Raw genomic sequence first — 12,379 nt, 5'->3', positions numbered from 1 at the left:
GCGCTCACACAGTAAAGTATTAACATTGAACAGTGCTGCACAGGAACATTCTCTTTGGCCCACAATGTCCATGTCAAACATGATGGCAAGATAAACTAATTTCATCTGCTTGCACATGATCCACATCCCTTCTTACTCTACATATTCACGTGGCTATCTAAAGCCTCGGTAGGGCAACTATCTTATGTGCTTCCACCACCACTCCTGGCAGTGTGTTCCAGGCATCCACCGCTCTATGTATAAAACCTGCCCCACATATCTCCTTTAAACTTTGCCCGTCTCACCTTAAAGCAATGTCCTCTTGTCGTTGACAATTTCCACCCTGAGAAAAAGATTCTAACTGTCTACCCTATCAATATTCTCATAATTTTATATACTTCCTCAGTCTCCAACACTCCAGAGCAAATAGTAAACGTCTGTCCAAGCTCTCCTGACAGCTAATACCCTCTAATCACGGCTGCGTTCTGGTAAACCTCCCGCACCCTCTCCAAAGCCTCCACATCCTTCTTGTAGTGGGGCATCCTGTACTGCACAAAACTCCACATGCAGCCTAACCAATGGTTTATAAAGTTGCAACATGATTTCCTGACCCTTATTCTCTATGCCTTGACCAAAGAAGGCAAATACATCACAAGCCTTCATTGCGATTCCATCTACTTGCGTTGCCATTTTATTATACTGTTCTGTGTTCGTTTTATGAGGCGTTGAAAAAAGGAAGGGATCAGCCATGACAGAGATGAGGCAAACTAGTTTTCTCTCAGAGGGAACTATGTTCTCTTAGAACTATCATGCAAAAGCCAGGATGGGAGGAGGTGCAGTCGCTGTAGCTGTGTGAGTCAGTGAGTTTATAATAGAGAGACGCAAAAAGCTGGAGTAACTCAGCGGGGCAGGCAGCATCCCTGGAGAGAAGGAATGGGTGACGTCATCCATTCCTTTTCTCCAGAGATGCTGCCTGTCCCGCTAAGTTACTCCAGCTTTTTGTGTCTATCTTCGGTTTAAACCAGCATCTGCAGTTCCTTCCGACACAGTTTATAATAGACGTCTGTCAACAGTCTGTCCCGTGTGATGGAGAGAGAGAGAGGTCAAGAAAGGGGAGAGTGTTGTCAGAGATGGTGTTCAACGTAACCAACAAGAAGACGGTCACAGCTGGAGCCCCTGTAAGTGCCCAGGGCGACACCTTAGACGCACGAATTGAGAGAAGTCAAAAGCAAAATTATTAAGCGTTCAGGAAGAGAGTTGGTTGAGGGGGACTGATGGGTTCTCTGTTCAAGGAAGAACCAGAGGGCACTGAGGCCTTCCTGATGGGGGTTGGAGGTGTAAGGAGACTGGACATCTAATGGTAACGCTGAAGTGAGGGAGACCTATAATTTGGACGTTGTTGAAGTGGAATAGAATTGGGGTATTTAGAGATGGGGCAGGAGTAGACCTGCCAAGGCAGACCTGCTTGTCGATTTCGGGAAGGAATGAGAAATGGGCACCCTCACCACGATCTCCCCCCCCCCTCCCTGTTGCCCTCTCCCCTCTCTCCTCCCTACCTCCTCCCCGTGGACCTCCCCCTCCCTCGTACTCTCCAGAAGATCCGGCTCGGCTGAGCTCCCGGTGGGCGCCGACCACTTGGCTGGAGGAACGGCGGCTCCAAACGTGGAGCGTGGTATTTTTACCCTCGGCGCAGCCTATATAAGCGAGGGTCTGCCCACACCCTGTCCGACACAGGATCAGAGCCATGGTGAGCGGCGGCTGCCCCTGCTCCCCGCTGGACCTTCGTCTCCCCGCTCTTTCTCTCTCCCAGCCCTTCACCTTCTCCGAGGTTTGATGCTGATTGTCACCTCCTCTGTTTCAGGCCCCGAAAAAGGCGAAGAAGAGGACGGAGAAGGGAAGTTCCAATATCTTCTCCATGTTCGACCAGTCTCAGATCCAGGAGTTCAAGGAGGTGAGTGGGGGAGTGGGATCAGGAGAGGTCCGGCCCCACACTCCAGCCGGTTAACCCAGCAGAACCATTCCAGTGCCCGCCTCGCCCTGGCGGGTTGAGCGCGCACGGTTCTGTTGGAAACCAGGTGGAGCACCTGAGCTGGGAGATGGTTTGATAAAACCGGCAGTGGGAGACGTCCATAACATAACATTAAGCTGTAAACTGTTGCTGAGGGAGGTTACCCACTGAAAGCTGGCGTTGCATTTCAATCCTCTCTCCCGCAGGCTTTTACTATAATGGACCAAAACAGAGATGGTATCATCAATAAAGAGGATTTGAGAGGCACCTTCGCTGCTCTGGGTAGGATAACTCTTTACAAAGTCTTCACGGGGTTTCAGTGATTTCACAAGCTCGGGATACATGATGTGAAGATATGCGCTTCTCTTCCACCAGGTCGTGTGAATGTTAAGCACGAGGAGCTGGAAGCGATGTTGAAGGAGGCCCCTGCACCGATAAACTTCACCATTTTCCTCACAATGTTCGGGGAGAAGCTGAAAGGTACAGTGAACAAGAAATGATGTGAGATGATGAAGGTTACATTAGGTGATTGCCATCACCATCCCTGGCCTTCCCACGGCGTTTAATGTAACTGTATCCAAGCTCTCAACCCACCAATGCACACTCAGTGTCTCAAGCAGCATCTCAGTCTGAAGAAGGGTCCCGACCCAAAATGTCACCTTTCCGTGTTCTCTAGAGATGCTGCTTGACCCGCCGAGTTATCCAGCACTTTGTGTCTTTTTACCAAAAATAATTATTGGATTATAAGTGTGTGTTAATGATCTTTTTCTTATAGGTGCTGACCCAGAAGAAACAATTCTCAATGCTTTTAAGATTTTTGACCCAGATGCCAAAGGACATATCAAAGCAGATTAGTAAGTGTAAAACAGTCAGAAACCGTCTACACTATAGATTATTGAAGAAGCATCTTCCAGGGCATGCAATCAATATGCACAGACCTTTATATTCCTCATGTCTTTACAAGCACCTCAGTGAAAATTATATTTCACAATGAAGAACAATATAATTGAATGAGGAAGTTTACATCAATGAATGCCCCTATTCACTGGGAGCTTATTTTTCCTTTTTAGATACCTGTGCCTTTATTGAGCACTTAAGCCTCTGTGGACATCAATAGCAACATCTGTGTCCTTCTGTTAAACCAATATTCCTCTATTAATGTATATTCCTTTTACAGCAAATGGTTACCTTTAAAGTCCAGTGTTTCACTGCATGAAGTTCTTACTTGAAGTTTTGTTTCACTCTGTCTTCCTGTTACGTCCACTTTGAAATTCTGTGTCTCTCTGTGAAATATTGGCACTTCCTTATCGTGCTTATTTCTGAAGTCCATTATTCGTCTGTGAGATGCTCTCTCAGCCCTTGGGCATGCTGGTACTTTACTCCTAATTACACATAGTGTAAGTAAGTGGCAAATTAATCAAATGAAAAAAGGTGAGAGGAAAAAGTAAATTGTAGGGCTGCAGGGAATAAAGGGGAATGAGACCACAGGGATTGCTCTGGAGTGAAGCCAGCATTGGATGATCTGGGCATGTGGCCTCCTCTGCCATATGTATGTGAAGATGGTTCTTGTTCTTTGTAATTAATGAACACCTCTAACATTACTGTAATAGATATTGCAATTCTATACTACTTATCTAACCAGTTGGTGAACTGTGCCTTGTAAATTGTCTTCTCTCTATTGCAGCTTCAAACAAATGCTGACGACCCAAGCAGACCGATTTAATGAAGAGGAGGTAATGAATGAAAGCTGTCAATATTAGATATCAGATTTTCGCTTGATGATAGTATTAACTTTAAAATTCTCCAGAGATCCAGCCAATTCATGTTCTGAGTTACAATCGGGTATGATTTCTCTGGGAATAATTGACTGGCATTAACAGTTATTAATTTGGCCAGAATTCTTCCTACAAACTCTATGACCTAGTTGCCCTTCACTAGCAGATGTATGATATTTGAAATTCCAATTGCCTGTTAAAGCAATTTAATGACTAATGCAAAAGGCAGGTGGTGAATCCTTAAGCATCACTGGGCAACAATAATGCATTCCTCATCCAGCTGGAATGTTGACTACTCCCCTCTTGTGACCAGAGCGTGTGTGATACTTCATTATACCCCTTCTGTGTGTCTACTTCTTGGGGAATCAATTTGGAGAATTATAACAAATCTAGAGCACTGTTTATGGCTACACTATAGTTTCATGATGACCACACTTAGTGGCTCTGCCCTAATGCTTTTCTTGGGGAGGTGGGTCAATCATTCTAGGTCATTCAGAAGTACTGCTCCTGCCACATTCGAGGGACCAAGAGACAGAGGTACATCCCTGGGCACATGCAATAAGATTGAAGCCGTCTAAATCCAGGCTGTCCTGAAAACTGCTGGCATTGGGCAGATAGTGCTGAGGAAAACCAAACACAATTGGCCAACCCCAGGGCAGGGAATGCTCAGGAGACCATGCTAAACCCATGTATCGCATCCTGTTCTCCACCATTACATCACTCCCTTGATCAGCCATTCCAGAGAGTCCACTTTTCCTTGTCCCTCCAGATCACCCAACCTTTTCCCAACTATTGCATCTCTCCGAGCTTCTGTGTTCCATCATCTTCTGTTTTTGTTGTGTTTCTTGGGGGGGTGTTGTGATCCTGGGTTGGGTCATGGTCACTCCCCTCCAGATGGCTTCTTCTCATTGTGCTTCCAGACTAGTCTCTGAAGCACACCCTTCAGAGTCACCACGTAATTCTTCTCGGGGTTTTCCCTCAATCTCGCTTTAGTGTTGTCTCTTTCTTGTTTCGTGGTTGTGGTCGTTCTTTTGTGTGTGTTTGGTGGGTGGTAGTTTTGTTTCTTTTGGTTTTTGGGGTTTTGTTTGGTGTTGGTGGGGGTTGTGTTGGTTTGGGGTGTTGGTGGGGTTGGTTGTTGTGTTGGTTGGGGGGGGTTTCTCCTTTCCTGATTCTGCTTTCTTGATTCTTGTCCACCATGATCAAGATCATGGTTTACCTTCTGCCACAGTGCAGTTTCCCAGTCTTATTACCATATTCTTTTATTCCCTTGACAGCCGGAATGAACTCAATGCTTTTATTCCACACCTCTGGAAGTGGAGGGGTTGTGGGGTGGGGGGGTTTGTGTGGTTGTTGGTAGGGGTGGTTGGTTGTAGGGTTCCCAGTCCCAGGAGCCTACCTTTATTCTCAAACTGTGCCTTCTGGTACTGAACTCCTCAGCCAGTTTGACAAAGAGTCCCAATCCAAAATATCACCTGTCCACGTCCTCCTAAAGATGCTGCCTGATCCTCAGAGTTTCTCCAGTGTGATTTTTGTAAACAAGTATCTGAGGTTCATTGTCTCGCCAGGAAGCCTATTCACATGCCCTTGCCTTAAAGTCTTGTAAGTTTCAGTCAAATTTCCTGTTACTCTTATTAACTCTAGGGGGTCTGGTACCATTTTGGGTGCTGGCCTTTGGCAATTTCAGTCCGTGGTGAGGACCATACTAATATTTAAATAGTGGGAGCTGGTGCCATCTGCTGGACTATGAGTGGACTGCAGAGATAATATCCAGCGCCAGGGTAGTTGGCATGTGAATCGGAGCCAGTTCAGCATTTTAAATAATACTTACCCAGATCTTCTTGTGGGGCTCTTCCACATTCCCAGACTGAATTCACAGATAAACCTCCCTCCACCATCTCCACACTACCATACTTCCAGTTACAGTCACCTCCATGTCCTGCTTCATCATGATATATTTCAGGCTAGAGATCCCCTGGGGTTCTTGCAGGCACATTATTTCCCAGGTCTTACGTTCACTTGCTCAGTTCACTTGCTGGTTTTAGACAAGCACCGAGAAACCACACTGACGGGCTCTGTAGCCTCTTCCTTTGAACCCTGCAAACCCAACCTATCACCCAACCCAGCAAAAACACTGTAGAGGGAAATGGACAGATGACATTTCAGGTTGGGACCCTTCTTCAGACTGACCTGCTGAGTTCTTCCAGCATAGTCTGAAGAAGGGTCTCAACCCAAAACATCACCCATTCCTTCTATCCAGAGATCCCACTGAGTTACTCTGGCATTTTGTGTCTATCTTCGGTTTAACCCAGCTTCTGCAGTTCCTTCCTACAGAGTTCTTCCAGCACTTTGTTTTCTGCTCAAGTTGACAGTATCTGCAGTCTCTTGTGTCTTCAGCACACATCCTGGTCACTACTGCTCACATTTTGCACTTCCAAGTCATCCTTTCTTTTCCCAGACCTTAAATGCAAAAGTGAGATTGTTTTACCTGAACCATGGTACAAAATGAGTATGTGCACAAAAATGCACAGTCATAGACATGCAGTCTCACACGTAGACGTACACACTCATGTCTGTACATACACACCCATTCACACAGGTTGTGTATTCATTGAAGCTTTAGAGACATGATGATTATGATAATTTTTTTGGTGTCCTGAGCTGTCGTGATCCCACTTTGTGTCAGTTGTTATAAAACCACTTGTGATCTCATGAGAAACGAATGAACTGATATGTAATGAACCATCTGCTGCCACAACCTGCTGTTACATCTGAAGTATCCTAGACATGAAGGTACAGTCTTTCCTGACTGAGGCTCCATTGTTACAAGTCAGGACCAGTGTTAGAAAAATTCTCCGGGTAGTGAAACGATCCATATCTGGAACTGAAAGAGTTAAAGTTACTTCATTCAGCTGACCTGTGCTTCTGTGACAAGTATCCTTTCTTTTTCACTCTCTCCCTCCAGTGTGAGCAGATGTTTGGTGCCTTCCCTCCTGATGTTTTGGGGAATCTTGATTACAAAAGTCTCTGCTATGTCATCACTCATGGTGAAGAGAAGGACTAAGAGCAATGGAACTCTCCTTGCAGGAAGAAGAATGGAGTTGGGGGCCAAATAACTTTCCTTTCTAGCAATGAATGATTAGAAACTATCTCATTAAGCCCAGGAATTCACAAACGACTTGTGGAACCATTGAGCTTTGTGTTGACTTCCAATATCCTGATGTTGACTTATGGTTCTGGCGGTGTAATTTTTTTGTAACTAGTTTTACACTTTGGTCATAACTCCAACTCCATTGTAATAAATATCTTCTGCTTGCACCATTCTTACCTTTGATTTATTCTTAACTGGTGTTCCAATTACTTTAAAAAAACCCTTAGGCTCAAGTGTGCATGCATTACGTGCTGATTTACTATAAGGAGTACAGTAAATTACTGTACAGTAAATAAGGAGTAATCTGTGTGATCTATGGATAGGGTTGGTGTAGACCAGGGGTCAGAACACACCTATGACCCCAAGGCTGAAATTCAGGTACAATGGGCAGTGTGAAGGTTGTTGAACTGGGCTACAAACCAGATAGAGCTATACAGCGTGAAAACAGGCTGTTTGGCCCAACCTTGACTATGTCTACCAAGTTGTCATTCTGAGCTAGTCCCATTTACCTGCATTTGGCCCATCTATAGAATAATAGATGCTATGTTTAAATTCTACCAGGGCAGGTTATAAAGTTGAGGGCTAATGAATTTGGCAATTTGCAGCTTAGCATCAGGAAGGTAAATCATCATCAGTGGAAAATTGGGAAGAGTGCTGGCAAAGAGAACTTAGCTTTGGCAAGTGGGAAGTAATGTTTCTTGGAAGGTCAAATAGGGGTAGGACATACAGAGTCACTAGAAGAGGCACAGGGAGTGTACAAGCCCATGGATTCCTGAAAGTGGCAACACAAGTAAATAGAGTGATGAAGATTCTTTTATCATCCAAGGCATTCTGGTTACCACGCAGTATATAGGGAGGATGTGATTGCACAAGGCAATCTACGGAGGGACTGGATGGGCTGGGCCTGTTTTCCCTGGAGTAGAGGCTGAAGCATCACTTGATAGAGGTGTGCAAAATTAAGAGAGTAATTGATATGGTAGATAATAAGAATCTTTTTCCCTTGGTGGATGTATCTAAACCAAAAGGGCATGGACATAAGGTGAGAGAGAAGAGATTTAGAAGGTTCTGATGAGAATCTTTTCACACAGAGCAGTGTTTGGAGTCTGGAACTCATTGCCTAAGGAGATGGTAAAGGCAGATATTCTCATAATGACATTAAAGCATCTAAACAAGTGTTTGACGGCTGCAAACCAAAAGTGGGTAAATAGGACCAGTATGGTTAAGTACAATGGTCAGCATGGACAGGTGGAAACGCCTGTTTTGGTGCTGTACAACCCGAAGCCAAACATACCCAGTAGACAAAATTTATCTTGGACACTCAGCTCTTCCATAGTATTCCTTGAATGAGCGGGGTGTATCCAAGAGCGAGGATAGTTCTCAGAGAGTGCAACTAATATGTGCGGTGTGAGGCAGCCCCCTCCTCCTGCACTTACCCATCCTCCATGGTGGTCCAGTGCCTCCCAACTGCCAATTTAAGTTGGTCTGAACACAAGGACTGAAGTCCCACCAGATACTATGGGTCACACGTTTACTGAGACATTAGCTGGGTTCAAGTTGACTCTGTGAAATTGTTGGGTGTCGAGCTAACAGCAGTTCAAAACATCACTAAATATTAGCTAGATTGGGTGGAAAATTCTTTGTAAGTGTGTGATTGTACTTCCTACTCTGGAAGGATCAGAGTTTCAATACAGTTCCCAACTTTCCTTTGCACCAGTTTGAACAACCCCTGCTGTGTACAGCCTACTGATCCAGCATCAAGCATTGCTCTTCTCCACAAGCTGTATAAATGTTGTATCTGTTTGTCATTCTGTTCCATGTAGTACGAATAGGAAAAGGTATAGTTCGGGGCGTATAACCTGTTCTCTACACCTGTGAGCACGAAGTTGTGTGGCTTGTGTAATGACAGGGTTCTGGTCCTCTCTGTGGATAACAAGGAACTTGGAGAATATGGAGGTCTGTGAAGGATAGTAGCAGAAAGGGTTCAAATTAAAAAGTTGAAACACGAAGATAATAATTAACCACTGAGCCACGTGGCACAGAATTAATAAGAATTGAGGTGAATGCATGGTTCGTAGGTTGGTGTAGGTGAACTAGATTTCAATATCTGGCCCACTGGGACGTACTGGGACTTGAAAAGGGCACAGTTCGCTGGCGATGGGCTTTATCTAAATCCCAGTGAGAGCACTGTCCAGGCAAATTCAATCTCTAAGGCCGTAGCTAAGCCTTTCAAATAAATAGCTGGAGTTGGGAGGGACAGTTAATTAAAGGGAAAGATCAAGTCTACCGAGTAGTTTAGTGAAATGATTCATGATAACCAGTGTGTCAGGATGGCACAGAGCAAACAAATATAAGATAATACCTTCAGTTAGAGGTAAAAGAGATTCACAGCATAAATATGGAAATATGCACCATTTCCCATAAACAGGAGCCGCTGCTCGATGATGGTAGACACTGATGATGTAATTCACCTGTGCCTTCCATGTGCCTGTATATCCTTCGATCAATTGAGAAAAAGGGTATTTCAGGCAGTACAAATCAGGAAGTTTCATAAAAATATGATAATAATCATATGTTTAGTTCAATCTGAACCAACTAAACTACAAAGGCATGAGGTGTGAGCTGCATTTGGTAGATTGGAAAACAACAATAAATAGCAGGCATATAATCCAGCAATGCTTCATTCATAAATATTTAATACACAATTTACAAGTAATATATGCCCCTTCATGGCAAAAAAAAGCAAGATAAGTCATCAAGGTGTGTCTGTCAAAGGATCAAAAGAAAAGGAACATTAAGATTGTGAGACCTTCTATAGACATACAAACGAAAGAAGATGAATGAAAGCTAATACAGACCACTTACAGACTGAGGCAAGAGAAGTTATGTTGTCAAATACGAAAGTGGCAGATAAATTAAATATTTTGTGTTTTCATGGAAGAACATACAGAAAACCTAATAGAAAAACTGGGAGAATGCAGGTCGAGCATACGTGAGGAGAAGAAATTAGCACCAATGCTAATCGGGGCAGCACAGTGGTGCAGCAGTAGATTTGCTGCCTTACAGCGCCAGAGACCTGGTTTCATCCTGACTACGGATGCTGCCTCTAAGGAGTTTGTACTTTCTCCCCTTCACTGCATGGGTTTTCTCCGGGTGCTCTGGTTTCCTCCCATTCTCCAAAGATTGGCAGGTTTGTAGGTTAATTAGCCTCTGTAAATTGTCCCTAAGGTGTAAGATAGCACTAATATATGGTTGATCATTGGTCCAATAGTTCAATAGTGCTTTTATTGTTACATGTGTGAAGTGCAAATGCACGATGAAATTATTTTCTTACGAACAGTCCAGTAAAGTATTGTCTTACCTAAGCACATCCCTGGTTAACAAATCATACAGAAATAGTCTACTGATCTCGCATGCAAGTTGCGCAATAATTTGATGCCATTTTCAGAGTCCAGTCCACGCACAAGGTATATGAGCAGTGCCTGTTCCAGGCACGCCACAGGCTACAGCAATCTTCCAGCCACTGCCTTCTCTTGGACGTGCGGGTCAACCTGCGAAATGACATTCCTTTCCTCGCCTGTCCACCCTTGTGCCCCGGGGGCACCTTCTGCAGCCGACCTCGAGGGTGCGGTAGGCCAGACACAGGTTCCCTTCCTCTCCTACCAGTTTAGTTCCTCGCCGGTCATGTCCATCATCATCGCTGGCTCCATCTGCCCAGTCATCGGGTGATGAGCATGGATCGGCTTGGCGGGCTCCCCCTTCCAAGCAGCAGGTCCTACAGCTCCGCAGGCTCCCCTTTCCAAGTCGGCACAAACCTGGAGGATGAAGGGCCTGTTAACCCGTTCTATTTCTAAAACTAAAAACTAAAAATAAATTCTAAATAGAAAATTAGTATTGGAAGGTTTAATGAGACTAAACCTTTAAAACATTAAAAAAAATTTTAAAGATGATAAGCTTACTCACCCAATAACCGTCTTCCCAGGGCCTTGAAAAAGGTGAGTGAAGGAAGTTCTCCTCCTGTTCTTTCTTCTTTAAAAGAATGAGAAGGTGATCTCATTGAAATGTGCAAAATACATATGGACCCTAACAAGGTAAATGCAGGGATGATGTTCCCTGATTGGGGTGACTAGAACCAATGGTCAAAGTCTTAAAATAAGTTATTTGGTCATACAGGCATAGATGAAAATAAAAGTATTCACCCAGAGTGAACCTTGTTGCAGTTGTGGTCTAGCCACTGGACACTGAAGCTGATGTAAAAGGTCTTTATTCATCATGACAAGCAAGCATTTCCTTGGAGTCCCTCTCAGTAGAATCTCTTTGGAGCCTTTCTTCAGTCAGAGGGTGGTGAAACTGTGGAATTCTGTGAAGGCTGTGGAGGCCAAGTCAGTGGATATATTTAATGCAGAGATAGATAGATTCTTGATTAGCACACATGTCGGAGGTTATAGGGAGAAGGCAGGAGAATGGGGTGAAGAAGGAGAGATAGATCAGCCATGTTGAATGGCGGATTACACTTGATGGGCCGAATAGCCCAATTCTGCTCCTATCACTTATGATATGAAGTCAAAGGATATCAAGTTTGATGTTCTCAAGAACAAAATAACAGCAAGTGATTCAATAGAATTGCAGTGGCCACAATGACATCAATTACTTCAATATTTTCAGTCTGACAAATGGTTCTGTTGAATTTCATATTTCCATTGGGAGAGCACTGTAACTGATATGACACCTCTGAATGTTTAAACACCTTTATTGGGCCAAAGTAATTCATGTGAATGGTCTGAAAACTTCTGAGGACAGTGAATCCAGACATCCAAATTAGTGTTGTGATGGCTGACTCTCTTGATTATTGATAGACAGAGCAAAGTTGCTCTGGGCATATTTGATGTGCCAGTGACAAAATAAATCTGGTTCTCACTTTATGTAATGCCTGCTATTCACATAATTCAGGAAAGATGTCCCATCTCTAATAATCCCTGACAAACCTACGGAATTCTCTACCCTAGAGGACGGCAAAGGCCCAGTCAATGAGCATACTCAAGGCATCGATCAATAGATTTTACGACAATGTAATATGGGATTATGATTTAGTGCAGCAATGTGGTATTGAAGTAAAAGATTAACCAGGATCTTCCTGAATGGCGAAGCAGATGAGAAGGACAAATGGGTTTCTCCTGCTTCTGTACCTTATGTTGATAAGCTGGTTTTAACAGACGATAACGGTGAGGCCACAACGCTGACTGGCAATGTCATTGAATGCGGTCCTATGCTGGCTGCCTGTCCTAATGACGGTTGCCGTTTCACACGGAAATGAGCATAGTATACTCTGGGCAAATTTCAATTATGCACATGCTCTACCAAGAACATAGACACTGATTCTAGGCTTCTGATCATCCGCACAAGCCATCAAAGGAGCCATGGAAACATAGCGCATTCCTCTGCTTACACCGCACATTTCTATGAACAGCAACC

General features: G+C 44.1%; 1 protein-coding gene across 2 annotated transcripts; it reads left to right on the top strand.

Moving 5' to 3' along the window:
- The first annotated feature begins 1,040 nt into the window (after window positions 1-1,040).
- On the top strand, window positions 1,041-7,042 carry LOC144606509 (myosin regulatory light chain 2, ventricular/cardiac muscle isoform-like). Of its 2 annotated transcripts, none has more exons than XM_078422714.1 (7): window positions 1,041-1,157; window positions 1,841-1,930; window positions 2,194-2,269; window positions 2,363-2,467; window positions 2,763-2,841; window positions 3,672-3,720; window positions 6,725-7,042. In XM_078422714.1, exons 1-7 carry the CDS (start codon window positions 1,110-1,112, stop codon window positions 6,821-6,823), a joined length of 546 nt encoding a protein of 181 aa, XP_078278840.1. In that variant the 5' UTR covers window positions 1,041-1,109; the 3' UTR covers window positions 6,824-7,042. The 2 variants fall into 2 exon arrangements, with proteins under 2 accessions (XP_078278840.1, XP_078278841.1); XM_078422715.1 differs by lacking the exon at window positions 1,041-1,157 and adding an exon at window positions 1,604-1,726.
- Window positions 7,043-12,379: the final 5,337 nt, after the last annotated feature.

The sequence above is a fragment of the Rhinoraja longicauda genome, chromosome 26 (assembly GCF_053455715.1).
Source record: "Rhinoraja longicauda isolate Sanriku21f chromosome 26, sRhiLon1.1, whole genome shotgun sequence".
Classification (NCBI taxonomy): domain Eukaryota; kingdom Metazoa; phylum Chordata; class Chondrichthyes; order Rajiformes; family Arhynchobatidae; genus Rhinoraja; species Rhinoraja longicauda.
The sequence above is the reverse complement of the archived record's forward strand: the minus strand, read 5'-3'. Positions and strand labels throughout refer to the sequence as shown.